Here is a 17,465-nt window from a genome sequence, read left to right as displayed (position 1 = left end):
TGAGCTGGTCACATATATTTGCAGCTCTTCACATTAACAGAACCAGGTCCATTTTAACTAGTGAAGACCCACATTCCTCCCTTGTAATGGTTTAAACCCAGATGTCCACGTGCATTTCAAAAAGCCCAACCCAGAGTTATCACAGCAATTCTATTCTAGACATATTATCAAAGGAAGTGGAGATGGGACTCAAACAGTGATTATTATCTCAATGTCCACAGCAGTGTTGCTCACAACACCCAAGAGAGAACAGCAATGTAAGTATGGCCAACGACGAGTGGGTAAATGAAGCCTGGCACACCCACACCAGGGAATACCAGTCAGTCAAAAGGTTCTTTTTTCTTTCTTTAGTATTTTTATTGTTGTGTGTGTGTGTGTGTGTGTGTGTGTGTGTGTGTGTGTGTGTGTGTGTGTGTGTGTGTGTGTGTGTGTGTGTGTGTGTGGTGTGTACAGCTACCCACAGAAGCCAGAAGTGTCAGGGTGCCTTTGAACTGGGGTTAGAGGAGGTTGTGAGCCTCCTGATATAGGTTCTGGGGATAGAGCATAGGTCCAATGAAGGGCAGTATGTGCTCTTAACTATCTCTCCAACCGCTTGAGTCAAGTTCTGATGTACACTATAACATTGACAAACCCTGAAAGGATCACATAAGCCAGAAACAAATTCTGCATGATTCAACACACAAAATGTCTAGAATAGGTAAACTCATACAAAAAGGAAATAGATTACAGATACAGAGATCTAGGGGGTGAGCAGAGAAAAATGTAAACTTATTTAATGGATATAGAATATTGGACTGGAATGACAGAAAAAATTTAGAAATAGATAATGGTGACAACCAGTGCCCCCTAATGGTTAAAATGGCAAATTTCACGTTTTACTATAATTTAAAAACTAATTGCAATCTCCCCAGGGAACTGTACACAGTAAGTGGATGAACTGTACAGTACATGGATTTTTCTAATTGTGAAAAGCTCATCGGCTTCTGCACAACACAGAGCTCACAGGACATGGCCTTAGGCCCTCTAGCAGCACTGTCTCAGCAGCTCTCAGGGACCACAAGCAACTGTTATCTGTGGCAAGAACTAGAAAGTGAGTCCCTAGGGAGAGGCCCCCCGCACCTGGAGAGCGGGGTAAGCAATGGACATGTAGGAGTCAGCGTGGAAAGCTGAAGAACAAGGAGGACCTGCTGCTCTTTCTGTGGTGGGAGTGGCCAAAGGAAGCCGCTGGCCTCAGCAAAACACTGTTGTCCTGTTGTTGGGGGTGTCCTTCCTACCTGCATAGGTACAAAGTGCTTCCAGGACCAGGGATGGAGCAAGCATTCACTCCAGGCATGTTCCCAGGGGGATGCGGGAGGCATGCTGCTCTCTTCCTCACTTAGGACTTCAGTCACTGTCATTTGTTCTTGATTAACCCAACACAGTGGCTCCTCTTGCCATTTTCTGAAATGGGGATTTGTTCTGCTGCAGAGGCATGATCGGTAGGGTGGTGGACTTATGCAAAGCTAGCAGTTGGCTCCCAACATGTCCCCGCAAAGGGCATTCTAGCTCTGGCTCTGCTGTCCCTTTATAGGTGGATCCTGAGGAACCATGGCCTTGTGCCATCCATCGAGCTCCAACTCACTCTGAAATTACTAGAAGTGGGAGAGATTACTTGCAGTATGAAAGGGCTCATTTAGAATATCTCTCAAAGATTTATTACAAAAGACAGTCAAGATAAAATCCCGTCAAGAGAAGACAAATCTCCTTCTCGAAAGGATCTTAGTCATAAGCAAGGTGATGGCCACTTCTGCTGAGCCCCTCCTCAGGCTATCAGCTACTTACAAAGTGAGCAAGGGGAGCAACACATGCTGATTTTGACCAAACTGTTATCTCACCTCAAACACAATCTAAACTGTGCCTATTTGGAATTCCTAACTCAGATTTGAAAATTCTAAAGAATCTCTAGCTTAATGCAGTTATATTTTCTAGCCACTGGAACTTTCTGAAGGCACAGAACTACCTCATAAATTAGCACACTGCCACTGAAGTTCTTGGCAGAGTCCTGTGAGAGCGTGGCTGGGTTACCTGTGAGGACTTAGGGTCAGGTTCACAATAGGAAGCTGGCAGGCAGTGAGTGGTGCATGTCAGTGTCTTGTTATCTGTGGAGGAGGGGAAGAGAAGAGCTCCCCACACTCTTCCATGAGGCTCATCACTTTGTATCTGGGGAGGCCCATGACTAACAAGCAAAACCACACAGCACAGCTTAATATTGTATCTTCTTGGCTTGTATATATGACAGGTTTGGGAAAGGTGAATTAGTTTGATAGCTCTGTTTCTAATCTTGTCTACTGCTAGAAATGTCTGTGCTCTACATAAATATACTATTGAGATTAGAGAACAATGGGAAGCTGCTAAATGGTTCACTTTAAAAACCAAGCACACATTTGAGATCGCCACTGCGAGTTCTTCAGGTTCCTATACTTCGATACTACTGGGACTTGTTCTACCATTGTCTCTAATTATTATTGACAGCTCATCAATGCCATTCTGAGTTGGTTAATGGAAGTGAGAGGGACAGCGATAGGAGGGAAATGAGAAATATTTGCTCAAATGGCCTTGACAGACACACTTCTGAATAAGAAGCAAAGCAGCAAGAGCTCACGACTGTATTGTGTTGTCATGGCAATAGATGATTTCCATCATTTTAAAATGATGAAAGGAAATAAGGAGCTAAGAAGTACAGAAATGAGCCACAAAGGAAAAAATACAGCCAGAGGATCAGATGCAAGCCTCTGACCCCATCCCTGTAGGATCCTGTCTGGAATATGGTTCTGATTTCCATTTGCTAATCTCAGTCAATTTCATCCTTCAAGAACAAGGTCAAAATCCATCTCCTCCAATAAACTTCCCATGACTTCTTTATCTCCCTTGACTTGAAAGTAAATGCTATATGTGACAAAACCCAAACCTACTGTTCCATACACCACCGATGAACAAATAAGGCGACGTCCACTGGGTATAGATCAGCTACCATTCCAAGTGCTGTATGTGTGTTACCTTTCAGTCCTCACAGCATGACTACACGTAAAGGAACTGCAGGCAAGGAAGACTTGAGCCGCTTGCTTGCCCAAGGCCAAAGCATCTGCAGTCTTAATCACTAAGCTCCACAGCCCTCTGCCTTCCCAGAGAGGCTCTAACAAACACTGGAAAAGTAAAGTGAGGCAAACTCTCGCGTCTGGTTTCTCCAGGGCCCATTTGTTAATCGTGGTTTTCTTGGGCATGGGGTGGTTTGCATGGAGTTTCCTAGCTGAAGAAAAGACGATGTGAGGGCTCAGCTAGCCTCACTGCTTTGTCCCATGCCCCTTCTGTTCTAAGTCCCTCAACCAGAAATACACAGTGGGTTTTTTTTTTTTTCTTTTCTCTTTCCTTTTCTTTTCTTTTTTTTTTTTTTCCTGAGACAGGGTTTCTCTGTGTAGCTTTGAAGCTTGTCCTGGAACTCACTCTGTAGATCAGGCTGGCCTTGAACTCAGATATCCACCTGCCTCTGCCTCCCAAGTGCTGGAATTAAGGGTGTGCACCATCACAGCCCAGCATAGTGGATTACTTTCAATCTGCCCCAAGTGAGAGAAAGATGAGAAGCCAAGGTCTGCAGGTCAAAGTGCTCCCCCTGATGCTATGTAGCTTTTAATTTAGCTATTAGCATCAGAAAAGATACCTTAAACTTGTTTGTTTACTGTTTTGTGTATGTGTGTTTGTGTATACATGCCTAGGTATGGAGGTCAGAGGTCAACATCAGGTGTCAGTCCTCAGGAGATGTTCATCTTGCTTTTTGAGACAAGGTTTCTCTGGCCTGGAACTTTCCAAGTAGGCTTGGATAGATTATTCAGCCATTGTGTCCCAGGATCTGCCTGTCTTTGTAATCTCAAGGCTGGGATTACAATCACACACTACCACACACCACTTCCCATGTGGGTTCTGGGGTTCAAATTCAGGTCCTTAGGCTTACATGGCAAGCACTTCTCTAACAGAGCTGTCTCCCAGTCCCGCAACTTTAATATGTTACATACATTCCATTCAAATGGTATTATCTGCTTATTTCCATCTGTATGTACATACTCTCATGTGTGTCAACACCAAGGTCAGCCTTCACAAGACTACTTTGTAGGACATCAAGAATGGGCCTGGAAGGAGGTGTAGGCTTTCCTTCCCCTTTCTTCAGTAGTTCAGTTATCTATCTTCCTAAACCAGTTTGACAAGGCTGGCCTGGGTCACCAATCACATTAAGCCTATGCATTGAGCAATGCCTTGCCGGGCTGGATCCAACCCCCTCTTGTGTCCCTAGCTCCCTCTGTGTAGAGCAATGAGCCACCAGGAGGTTGCCACACATCAGTCTGGCTCTGTGGTATACTAAAACATTAGGATAAGCTGTTGGGGACAGACAGGTTAGCACAGTGCTGCCTCTCTGATCCACCCACTGACCCATTCTGAATGGGGCCCTGTTGATGAAGACGCAGTGAGAATGTCCAGAGTGTATAACCTTCTATTGCTGGGCGTGAGTCCCACAAGACCGAAATTGTTTTCAACTTCAGGGTGTGTTGTAGCTTGAAACCATGACACTGTGAGTCTGGTTTCTTTGTGTCTCCCTCTAGCTGGCAGTCACTGGCCCAGGAGTGCATTCTGATGCTGGTTGGATGGGGCTTTTTAACCAGTATAGGAGGTTGGTGAGGTAACATTGTTGTAGGTGTCAATGCAAAGAAATTCCAATCTGGGTTGGATTTTTGCTCAGGCAATAATAAATGAGTGTTTATGTTGTTCATTTTCCAGGCAGAAGTCATTAATAGTTTGTAAATTCCTGACTGTGACTTATCTGGAATAATTTTACCACCTTTTCAATTTAGTATAAAGAAGCAACTCTTTTTTTAGGGGTGGGTATTGAACTCAGCCTCATGCATTATGGATAAGCAACAGAACTACAGCCATAGCCCCCAATTTAAAAAAAAAAAAAAAAAAAAACACTTTAAGAGTAACTTAAGAAACTGCTTTTATATCTAAAACATCATGTGATACTTAGAGCGGGCATCGTTCAAAACACTGGCTCAACAGTCCTCACATAGCGGCTTGTGTATTGTGAAGTGTGGAATGTAGATGTGCTCTGTGGCCTGACTCCCCCACTAGACTCAGTGACTGGGCATGGGAATAATGAAGTCTGGACAAAACATTCTTGCTTATCAGATGAAATGAATCACTTTTATCACATACTTAAAATGTTTTCCTTATCAGAAGTTTGTATGTCATGGCTTCTATAAGACTGTTTCCGAATAAGGTGAGTTAGGCATGAGGATTTGGATGAACAGACATGTCCTGGTAAACACTGTTCAAGAAGATTCCAGGTAAAAGACATACAATCAAATGCTTCCCTCGTCAAAAACACTTAAAATAAGACCAGTTCTACTTAACCCTGGGAAATGCAGGAAAAAAAGGTATTTTAGTTTTTCTGTCTTTATGTCAAAGCTCTAGCTATGATTTAAAAAATCCCCAAGGCTATTAGTGAACCATTGAAAAATAGAGCCCACTGGCTTTTCAGTGGTCTGCCCATTTATTAAAATGTTCTGCAACGAGAAGATGCAAACCTCTGCCCATTTCCTGAGGCAGCCTCAGCACCCTAATGAGTACCAGCCTAGCACCTGTGCTTTCCATGGCCTGTCATAGCTTCCTGAGCACACTGGGTGCTATCACGGGATTGGTCACAGGAGAAGGCAGGACAAAATCAGTAACTGCTAAAATAGTGACTAAAAAGAAATCAGTTTTTTTGTCAGGAATTAATATAATTTCTTCAATGGCATAGCACTTCCTGAATGAATTCCTTTTCCTCTATTTGAACCTTCATTGAGCTGACTGAGTCGTTTGGCTTCCTTGGGCCTTAGTTTCCTTGCTACTGAGCGAGTCGAAGTGACAAGGGTGTAGAAAAGCATGTGTGTAGCTCTGCTATGATCCCCTCAGCTCATTCATTTTGCTCCATGTGCCTCTACATGCTGTGGAATTCTCCTGACTGGTGGGAGGCTGGCCATTGCATTGGCAACTAACAGTGCCCATATTTGTGGTCAAGAATAATGATCCTCCCTTGGCATTCTTTAACAATTCTAGGCAATGTCATCTAGTCTTAGAGAGGGACATTGTCAATAAGGTCTAAAAATGGGGCTTATCATTTATGCTGACGCTAAAAGGCACTCTGTAGTGAGGCTGCTTCCCTCTGAGTGTCTTTGACACCTGGCTCTAGCTGTTGTGCTGAGGCTGAGCCTTGCTAGGGAAACGACCAGCATTTCAGCACCACACTGGGAACTATAAAGGCTAGATTTGGGGTAAGCAGCAATAGAGAATGAAGTCAGGAAGACAGAACAGTCAGGATGCTCACTTCCAAGGAGAACTGTAGTCTGGTGACAAGGATGACCAGAATTAGGTAGGGCCTGTGGGGGCTTCAATGAGATATCCCCCATAAATCTTGGGCATATGAAAGCTGGTCCCCAGATTGTGGCTGTTTGGGGAAGATAAGGAAGTGAGCTGGCTCTGAGGTTTCCGAAGACCTGTATGGTTTAGAGTTAGTGCTCTCTGCCTCCTGCTCGTGGTTGAGAATGTGAACTCTCGGCTGCTCCTGCTGCCTGCTACTTCAGCTCTGCCATCTGGATTCTTACCCTCCAGAACCATAAGCCCCAGACAAACTCTTTCTTCTCTAAGGTGCCTTGACTATGGTGTCTTATCACAACAGAGAAGTAATACAGGGATGGAACGTCTTCAATACTCAACTGGAAAGGGGAGGAAAGGGATGCTGTACAACTCTGCAGCCCACAGCCAAGTGCCTTCTTGTTTAGGTGCACATAGTAAACTCTTGGTTTTCTAGAATGGATGCTTTTCCTTGAGCTCCTTAGAGCCCTCAGACAAATCCTTCATCTCCATCTAAAGGAAAAATGCCTCAAAAAACCATCTCTCATGGCCAAATCCTTTTTCTCCGACATTCTGCATTCTCTTGGCTAAGCTTTGCTACTGTGATGCTTCCTGTCTGCCTACCTTTGAGGCTCTGCACAGTCACCTCACTTAAATCTACAACTCTTCCCTCAACTCTCCTGAGTGCTTGGCTGGTTTCTCTGGAGATGCTCTGCTTTGTGTCAGAATGATTTGTACATGTCTTTCTTATCTTGCTTATTACCTGCAAGCCTCAGGAAGAGAGACTGTTCCTCTTATTTGTATGACACTTGGAGTTCCAGACTTAATATCTTACAATGATGGGGCTGGTAAATATTCACTGTGTTGAATTTTATGATAATTATGATTTCCAGGAACAGGTACCCTAAGTCCATTTACTTTCTCACTGTTAAATATAGTCACAATTACATGATCCAATTACACAGTGGTTTCTCTATGAGTAAGGGCTACTGGCTGCTGCTTCTTCAGGTAACCTTTCCTATCCATTTGGGGACTGAACCATTTTCTAAGGCAATGGTCATTTATCTCTGCAGAAAATATCACTCCTGCATCTTCCTCTGCAAGCTCTCTGTCACCACAATGGGTAGCTGAGGCCCTTTACCATGGCTCTGTGGCTTCAGTCTGCAGACACCCACCAGAGTGTCTCTAACGTGTTTTCCCTATCCTGGTGAAGGCTGGCAGTTCCCTATATTTCCTACTGTATAAAGCCACTGGGTTCAGTTTGTGGCTGTTCTCCCGATGTCACCTGCCCACAGGCTGCTGCCCACCTCTGAGTCATTTCTATTGAAGTTCTCACAAGCTGCCACACACTTCAGTTATGCTTCCTCCTAGGGAAACAGTTCTATGTTCCACTTGCCTTCTGCTTTCAGCCCTATTGGCTCTGGCTGTTGGAGAGATGCCACTGGTCCTCCTGTCCTCCCACCCTCTAGTCAAGTCCCTCCTGGGCACATGTTCAGAGTTGGTATCAATTCAGATGTCAGCCTTCAAAAACGACACTGCAATCCAGTTGCCAGCTAGGTCTTTAAGCTGCTTTTGCATTTCTCCAGCTGTGCTCAAGGCTACTCAACTTTTCTTAAGGCACAGGCTTCCCCAAGCCAGGGGCCAGTCTTGGGTAGGAAGAACCTTCCTCTCTGGAAGGAGGCCGAGCCCTCAGGATTCTCAGGTTTGGAATGATGGAACACTGACTCAACTTGGGCTATAATCACAAAGGAAAGTGAGGCCAGTCTTGGAACAAGGAGATGGAGTGTAAAGTGATACTAGAGTACAAAGTATGTGCCTGCCTCACCAACCCTATGTCCCTCAGATACCTAGCGAATGGCAGGAACAGAAACACAACAGGGTATTGTCAGACCACACTGATGACACATTAAGGAGACACATGTGACCTACTGGTGAAAACTCAGAGCACTAAACTTCACTCGGAAAGTGGAAGGGCTGCATCCTGTAGGGTCTGCGACAACGAGAGTGCTGGAATCGGGTTAACCGAACATTGTGATGACTTCAAGCACGAAAACTTATTATCTAATCAAAACCATCATGATTAGTGATTAGCAGCATTATATCCAATCAGGAATCAACAATTTGGGCTTAATTATGAACACGGAACTTTGTACCCAGGCATGGCAAGTACAATGATGATTGGAAGCTCTGGCTTGCAGGGGCAGGCCCCCTTCCCTGGCCTCATTCCTAGTGTAAAGGTGACAGTAGGGTGTGGCTGTAAGACTGTGGACATGGGTTAGTGTACATCTATCTGGGCCCTGAGCTGGCAGCCCAAGAAGGCGGCACACGGTGCTGGAGTCTGGCTGCTAAGTGCAGACAAGAGGCTCTGGTACGAGGGCTAACAACAGTCTTGCAAACACAATAAATATGTCTTCCCTCCACCTAGGAAGCACACACAGTGTAAAATGAATTATTGCTACTTTGGAATAAACAGTAATGCTCTCTGGGTGTAGAGCCAACTGGCAGTTTAAAGGATTGGGTTAATCAGACACAGGGAAATTTCTGATTAACTGGACAATTACTTCAAATTCTGAGTGAGCCAAGGCAATGTTAGAGAGAGATCCTGACCAACTGGGAATAAATTCAATAGCCTGAGGGAACATTTTTTTTAAGTTTATAAGTGTTAAAATAAACTGGGATTGGGAGTCCAATTTTTATAGTCTCCTGTTCCCAAACGTTTAAGGACTGTAGCTATTCTATAAGGCCAAACTTACTCAAAATTAGTTTGGTTTTGAACAAGTATGGCAAACTTGTCACTCTCATGAAGTAATTGTGGATCCAAGAACATGGCAAAATGAGAATTTAGGGACCAGCAGGGAATAATGGTCATGCTTCACGGACTGGCCAGGACCCCTAGACAAGACTGTGTACGGCACGATGCATGGGCACTCTGCTCTCCAGAATCTGCGAGCACAGTCTCACCTGGTGGGGGCGTGTTTCTGTTCCTCCTCCTCATCCGTGTCACTGCTGATGGTGATGACACTGACCGTGGGGCTGGGGGTGTCAGGGATGACAATTGTCTGCCGCTGTCGCTCCCTGGTGCTGCTGGAGGCCACATCACCCCACCCACAGGTGACTGAGGTGCTGCAGGCTGGGCTGCTGTGCACCATGGCACACCGTGGGGGAGTGTTCTCCTTGACACGCTTAGATCGCTGAGGGGAGCTGGTAGCCTGTGAAGAGGTCACTTCACAGGTGGAGACATTTCTGGAATGACAAAACAACACATACTTACAGAGGAAAGTCAGGCCCCATATCTCTATCCAAGGGGCCCAACTTTCAGAAGACACCAGATTTACCAAATTTCCACAGAAAAAAGTCTGAAGCCCAGACCAGTTGGCCTCCATCTGTGACAGAAAATGTGCCTCTAGAGGCCATTAGTTAGTCACTCTAGGACCTCAGGTTAGAACCTCAGCTGGGCCTTCTCTGGGCTCTGTTTTGGGTCATATACCTGTTCTTGAGAGTTGATCTTCTAGGGCAGCTGTCCAGATGAGGATTTTAGCTATCTCATCCAACATGGCTGTACAGGATAATCTTCAGTGTTAAACCCCAGCTTTTGGCTTCATCTAGTCCTCCCTCGACAGTACCTGAGTCTTGTTTTAGGAGTGGTGAAAAAGTGGTGTTTGCCACACACGGTTTGGTTTCCTTTCTGATGGCTGGTTTATTATTTAATTGCTTCCCTGCCCCCCTTCTGTGCTGGGGACTGAATCCAGGTTCTCACAGATGCTCTACCATAGAGCCACACTGCTAGCCCTTAAACACTTCGAGAGTTTCTAGAACCTCAGTGGTGGGTGTGTGCATGTGTGTATGCCAGAGGTCAGCCCCAGGTGTATGTTCTTCAGGCATGGTCCATCTTGTTTTTTGAGACAAGGCCTCTTTCTCCCTGACAGAGCTCACTGATCTAGTTGGTTGCCCAAGTCCCCGGGATCAGCCTGTCTCTGACCCTTGCCCGCAACACTCGGATGACAGGCGTGCACTGCCATGCTCAGCTTCTTATGTAGGGTCTAGGGACTGAACTCAGGTCTTGATGCTTGAGTAGCATGCATTTAAAGATGGAGTGATCTCCCAGTCCCTTGGCTCAGCTTTCCCTTCTTTCCCTTCTGGGAAAAGCTATGGCCATTCAGATTTGTGTACAATGGAAAACAAAACAAAAAACCTTTTTGGATTTTGATCTGAGCCTCATGGGAGGCTTATCAATGTGAATTGTAATTTAAAAACAAAAAACAAAATAAAACAAAAAACTGGGACAAATGCAAGACACACTTTAAAAGAGACTTTAAAAAATTATGTATAAGCCAAATCTGAATACTGTAGCATAGTTCTAACCATTTTAAAATTATTTACTTGTTTTAGATTTATTTACTATTTCATGTGTATGAGTGTTTTTCCTGCATGTATGTATGTGTATTCCTGGTGCCCCAGGAGTTCAGAAGATCATCAGATCTCTTGGGACTGGAGTTACAGACGGTTGTGAGCTGCCATGGGAGTTCTTCTAGAAGAGCAGCCAGTGCTCTCAACTGGGGAGCCATCTCTCCAGCCCACCAAAAGGGACTTTTTAATTTGGATTGATGAACCTGAAATTCTATATTAGTCCTGGTAACTTTAGGGAACAATTACCTTCTTTTCTCCCTATCAAACCCTTCATTGATCCTGGTTAGGACCTATGTGATGAAGACCAAAGTCACAAGAGAATAAATCTTTGGCCCTGCTATGTCCTTAGAGAGTCCAACACCTTTAAGTGAAGAGAGAGAAGTGAAATGAAAATAGTTTAGTGAAGGTGAACTTGATTTTGTCCATAGAGGACATCAGTTGCATTTGTAAAGTTCTCTCTGGAGCTGGGAATAATGCTTTCTGGTTAGACCATTGGTTTTGCAATGTTACAGCTTTTATAGTTTCAGCACTTACAACATGTCTACAGGAAAAAGCATGTCCGCTGCATTACTGCACAGGGATAGTCATCTGTGCGGTTTCTCACAGTTTTGCTGGAGACTGATCTTCCACCACTCAGGAGGCAGAGGCAGGTAGATCTCTGTAAATCTGAATCCAGGACTCATCTACATAGTGAGTTCTAGGCCATTTCTGAGCTTCAAAGTGAGACCCTGTCTCAAAAACAATAATAAGAACAAGAAGAACCGAAGAGACAATTTGCACCACAACTATGTTGGTTCTGCCCTACATAGCAATGTGTTCACCAGAAGCAGCTGTGTGATGGGGGGGGGGGGCAGGGGAAGATTTGCTGAACTGGTTGTGGGCCAAGGGTCCTTACTATACCTACTCAGCAGGGTGGTCACAAGAATGCTAAGCCCAATTCTGTCTGATCAGCATTCTAGTAGGGCACCAGGCTGAGCCTGATGGAGCAAAGAGATCAAAACAGTGGTTTCTGTTGCCTCCAAAGACACAGCATATTGTCACAGGGCTGCCACACAAAAGCATTCTGGGGAGCTGCCACTGATCTAAGCAGAACTTCCTTGTGTTATCAGAAATACCCTAACAAGGGATTATGAAGAAAGATGCCAACTTGAGGGAAGTCAGCCCTATGAATAAGAATGAAAGAAGGCAGATCTAGCTTCTGGCACCTGGCTATGTGAGAAAGAAGAAAAGAAAAGAAAATTCACCAGCATGATGGATAGAGTCAACACATGGGGAAGAGGAACCTCAGAAAAACTGTGACCATCAGATTGACCTGTGGGGAACTTTTCTTGATTGCTAATTGATTTAAGAAGGCCCAGCTCACTGTGGGTAGTACCAGCCCTATGCAGGTGGGCCTACACAGTAAAAGAAAGGTAGTTAAGTATGAGTTTGGGAGCATGCCAGTAAGCAGTGTTCATTCATGGCCTCTGCTTTTAGTTCTAGCCTTGGCTTCCCTCCTGGAGGATGGACTATAACCTGTAAGATGAAATAAACTCTTTCCTTCCCAAGTTGTTTTTGTCAAGAGTGTTTTTATTACAGAAACAGAAAAGCTAATTAGAATAACTACATTTTTTATGTACCTGATTTCTCTTGTTCAATCCATCCCAAAAAACCACAAATGTGCATGCAAATCACAAGAATTGTGGGAGCATTTCTGTATTTGTACAATCTAAATCTGTTTAACCAGCTATAAGTTGTGGTTTTGCTCCTGTTTATTTGTTTTTAGAGTGGAACCTAGAACCTCTTTTTAAAAATGTCAGGTTTAGCCCAGCAGTGGTGCACGCCTTTAATCCCAGCACTCGGAAGGCAGAGTCAGAGCCAGGTGAATCTCTGTGAGTTTTGAGGCCAACCTGGTCTACAGAGCGAGATCCAGGACAGGCATCAAAACTACATGGAGAAATCCTGTCTCGAAAAACAAACAAACAAACAAAAGGCAGGTTTATTAAACTCTACAGTTGCTGCTGTATATGCTATATACACTAAAATTCTCCCTTCTGAAGTGTTTGGGGAGTTACTAATATACAGTTACAAACTTCACCTACAACCCAGATATGGAACTCTTTTTACCACCTTCCCAGGAATTCCTTTCTTCATATCCAGTCACTGGTACTGCTAATTTATCTTTATGTTTGCCTTCATCGAAGTGACAGAACACGGACCCCTTGTGTCAATCTTGACGGCTTAAGAGTCCCGGGGAGTGGGAGACAGCAGTCCGCCATTAAGGACGAGGAAGTCACCGCGGTCACATTTAAGCAGGCAGCCAAATGTGTCCATGTGGGGCAGTTCTGCAGTTTTATGACCTAGATCTAACTTGCTAGCTATGCAGTTTATTTTTAAGTTATGAGTGATATTTCTGACCTCAAATATCAAAGAAAGTGCCTTTTCTAGTGTTTTTGAAAAAGATATCTTGGTAATTTGTATTCAAATGGAAACTCAGAGACCCACTGTTTCTAGAAAAGATGACAGATTGTGTGGCTGGCTTTAGTCAGACTCTGAACCTCCTCCTGACTCACCTGTGCACTTCTTTATAAAGTCTGGTTTCAGCTAAGAGCCTCGCTAGTTCATTTTAGCTAGAGGCCCTCACCTTCTTGATATCTGATCAGACTCCTCACCCTCCACTGTCCTTGGATGACGGCCAGTCACTGTCAGAGGATCCTGGTAGGGTGGTCTAGCCACGCTCCTCCAGTTTCTGTTGTCTCATATTTGGTTTTCCCACACAACCCAGACACCACTCCTTGGCTGCAAGTTCTCATTGCCCATGCTATGTGTAGAGCTGAGCCCACTTTTTCCTCCACTGAAGCATTTTTGTACACAACCTTGTGGTCTCAAATGAAATCTGCCTTACTGTGCTTTATTACTTTTTCTTTAATAAAAAGGGCTGAAGCATTCAAGATATTAGGCACAGCATGACTTCAGGCTTCTACCTCAGAGTGCCCAAGGGACAGGAACTAGAAAGAGCGAGAGGCAGGGCTGCATTTGCACAGAGCCCAGAGAGCTTTCAGCAAACCCTGGAGGATGTACTGTAGCTGTTCCCCCAGCTTTCAGGAAGAGCTTCTCTCTGTACCACGATGGGGTAGTGCTCCAGCAATCCCTACCTCCAAGCAGGGCTAAGCATTTCAATCTTCTGGTGTTTCTGGCTACCAAGGCTCTCAGCACCTACCTCACAGATGACTGGTGCTGCTTACTCTTCCTGGAGGAGGTGCTGCTGGTTGGTTGCTGCCTCATCACATGGGCTACACCCACATTTAAGGGCTGGGCTGCTGGAAGGGTCACATGTCCAGTCAAGAGTGTAGGCTGCTGCATGATGGGATTGTAATGGCTTCCATGAGCATGTGTGTTCCTGAAAGAGAAAAGGGAGCAGAAGTCCCATTAGTGGGTTGATTTTTTTTTAATTTTAATTTTTTTTATAGAAACTGAGCTCTTTGATAAGATGAGGCTTCTTCCCAGATAAAGGCTGACCACTGTTAGCCACCTCATGGTGTAGTGAGAGGTAATTGAAGAGATGAGCCTTGTCGGGTTTGCATGTGGGCTTCCCTGAACTGTAGACTGGGAGTCCTGTGCTGAGGAAGTAGGAGAAATCAAGCTGCTTGATGAGAACCTGGACTTTCAAGGGGGAAAGAATGTCAAGTTCCAGAGAGAGAGGATAAAGAGCTCCTCTAGCCTTAAAATCCCTGGACAGGTGATTGTGCTGCACATTAGAATGCACATTTTGTTTTCGAATTTATATAGCAACTTAAATGGGCTCTTTTATTCTGCTTTGTGAGGTAGGTAGGATATCTTAGAAATACCATTTTATTAATGAGGAAATTGTAGTTAATGTGAAAAACAAACTGGTAACAGGGAGCCATATGTTTCTGGCGTTAGGAATCATTAATGTTCTTTTGAATTCCCTCAGTAGCTAACACAATGCTCAGGCATGTAGCAGCTGATCAGTTAATTACACGCTTGCTGAATGAACAATTAGATTAACTGAAGGGTGACTAGACATGTATAGAGTTTGTATTCAATCAAAATTAATAACAGCTATATACATGCAGAGAAATATGATGGCAGCCTGCATCCTGGAAATGAGTTACATTTTAAAGTCTTACCATCTAGGTTGGATGGTGCTTACAGCCTTGTTTTCCAATAGAAACATTTAAAGTGGTGATTAATTCAATGATTTGTTCATAAAAGCCCATTTAACACACAATAAAATTAAAAGCTAAAGAATTCATATAAGCTTAAAAAAAATCCAATTCCATCTTTGTAACTTGAAGGGTAAATAACAGAAAAAGAAAGACGAGCATTTTTGAGTGATTTCGATAGTGTTGAGACACATATCTGGCCTCTGGCAGTCGTGGGGATGGCTTCTTCTCTGTTTACTTCCCCACAGACAGACCCTTTCTCTGGGAAACAAGGGCAGCACAGGTGCTCCTCTTTTGTTTTCTGGCCATGGTTATGAATGCTCTTTGGCCCACAGTGAAATGCAGAGACTGGAAAGATATGGAGGTTACCAGCTAAGAGATGGGAGAGGGGTGGAAGAAGGCAGGGTAAGAAAATATGCACAAATCAGTGCATGACTATTGCTGAGATTGAGCTCTAACGGCTGAAGGACAAAGGAAAATATGATGTGGTGGTGGTGGTGGCATCTTTCAGAAGAATAAGGGGGAGGGGAACCAAACCGTAGGTCAGATAGCTTTCCACTTGGCTGCTAGTCCTAATGAGCTTGAAGAAAGGCAATCCTGCCGAGTGAGAGCCACTGTGAATGGGTGAAGGGAAGTCGCCAAGCTTATTCATTCTGTAATGTTTAGGCACGGCTACACTGCATGGTAAAGACAGGCCAAGTGCTTTGTGTTCCATTTTAGTTGACACTACCTCTACCCCCTCTCTACTGCCCCACAGTCCTGTGAGGTAAGCATCAGGACCCCACTTTATTGAAAAGACAACCGAGGCCATAAAAGTCAAATAACCTGCCTCAGGTCTTGCAGAGCCAGAATAGAAACCAGTTTTGCCTGGTTTGAAAGTGCTTCCATTGAGTGCAGATGCAGCCATGGGGATGGCCCAAATGTTCCCTCCTGTTAATAGTCAGAAAGTAGTTTCACATGACGAAGGAGAAAGCTGCAGTAGACATGATTCAGGGGACTGACTTAGCCACCTGCCAACCTTTCCCCGAGAGTTCCTTACTTATTTAGACAGAGTTTCACTATGTAACTCAGGCTGGCCTCAAACTTGTGACCCTTCCTTCTGCCTTGGCCCACATGCCAAGATTTCAAATACATACTACCACATTCAACCCAAGAAAACCCTATGCTCAGAAAAGGAACCACGGAAACCCTCAGGGTGGTATACAGACTACCAGAGGGTAGCAGGGAGTAATTTCTGCAGAAGGATGGACAGCCCAAAGGGGCCACAGAGCTGGGGACAATTTGAGGACTGTCCCATGGCTCTGTCCTGGTCAAGGAGGGCACTGTGGTGGTGTTGTGATGAGGAAGAGTGACGAGTGCTTCTGACAACAGTCAGGGAGGAAGTCAGGGAGGAAGTCAGGGAGGAAGTCAGGGAGCTGCATGGGCAGCTTTGGAAACATGCAGGGTGCTGCTGGCAGGCAGTGACTGGAGTCCCTGGGGTCTGCAGAAGGTGAACTCTTATCCGTGAGACATGCTGTTAACTGAAGAGGCACACTTAACCAACATGTTGGAGCTTATCCTTCCCAACACATCTCATGTGTCAAGCTTTCTCTGGGGAGCTCAGACAGGCAGGCACCTATGTCTCAGAACTTCATGAAAACACTTCTGGGAATTGCTTAGGGCTTTGGGGACACTCTTCTGGACCCCTTCACTGGTGACGAGTATTTGCTTTCTGAAAGGAACTTAACTCAGAAAAGCCCAGCCAGGTCTGGTGAGTTGCACTGGTGTTTAAAAGATTTAACTGAGTTTTGGGTAGAAAATGACAGCTAACTATAAATTAATCAAGTTAAATCTCTGGTACCCCGGTATATTGTTAACCCTCCTCCCCTTACACTGCGGCCATAGCCCATAGGATGTCCTCTGTCAGAGGTGGACACAACTCTCATCCCACAAACACTGCCTGACCCAGGAGGATTTCCTGTTTACCTCCAGTCGGCCAGTTGCTGAGTGCCTGCCATGGTCTCAGGAATCACAGCCGCATGCTGCACTGACGTGTGGGTGGCCACGCCAGTCAGCTGCTGCCAGGCTGGAGGAAGCAGGATCTGTTGGGCTCCACCTGGCCAGGCCTGCTGTAAGACAGAGGATACATTTTGTTATCCATCACAATCATTACATTTTGTTAATTACCTAGTTGATTTGCATGAGTCCAGAACTTAATCTGTGTGTGGACTGTGCTAGATCTTGTAACGGGTGTGAAAGTGTAAACTGGTTGTTGGCTTCAAAAAACCAAGGGAGAGCTGGAGAGATAGCTCAGAAGTTTAGAGCACTGGCTGCTCTTCCAAGGATTTGGGTTCAATTCCCAACACCCACATGGTGGCTAACAACTGTTTCTAACTCCAAGATCTGACACCTTCACACAGACACACATGCAGGCAAACACCAATGCAAATGAAATAAAAGTAAATTATATATATATACACACAGGAGGGCAACAGG

At 44.8% G+C, this 17,465-nt stretch overlaps 1 protein-coding gene across 4 annotated transcripts in view; it reads right to left on the bottom strand.

Annotated features, from left to right (window-relative positions):
* Positions 1 to 17,465, bottom strand: part of Hipk2 (homeodomain interacting protein kinase 2) — a 185,588-nt gene that overhangs the window by 9,114 nt on the left and 159,009 nt on the right. For 2 of the 4 annotated variants that reach the window (XM_036182325.1, XM_036182327.1), the window contains exons 10-12: positions 16,956 to 17,098; positions 14,024 to 14,203; positions 9,379 to 9,660 (exon numbers count right to left, since the gene is read on the bottom strand). In XM_036182325.1, the coding sequence (XP_036038218.1) occupies positions 9,379 to 9,660; positions 14,024 to 14,203; positions 16,956 to 17,098 (605 nt within the window). The remainder of the gene's footprint in view (positions 1 to 9,378; positions 9,661 to 14,023; positions 14,204 to 16,955; positions 17,099 to 17,465) is intronic. The other 2 variants (XM_036182326.1, XM_036182328.1) reach the window with 1 other exon arrangement.

The sequence above is a fragment of the Onychomys torridus genome, chromosome 3 (genome assembly GCF_903995425.1).
Source record: "Onychomys torridus chromosome 3, mOncTor1.1, whole genome shotgun sequence".
Lineage (NCBI taxonomy): Eukaryota > Metazoa > Chordata > Mammalia > Rodentia > Cricetidae > Onychomys > Onychomys torridus.
This window is presented reverse-complemented; position numbering and strand designations above follow the sequence as displayed.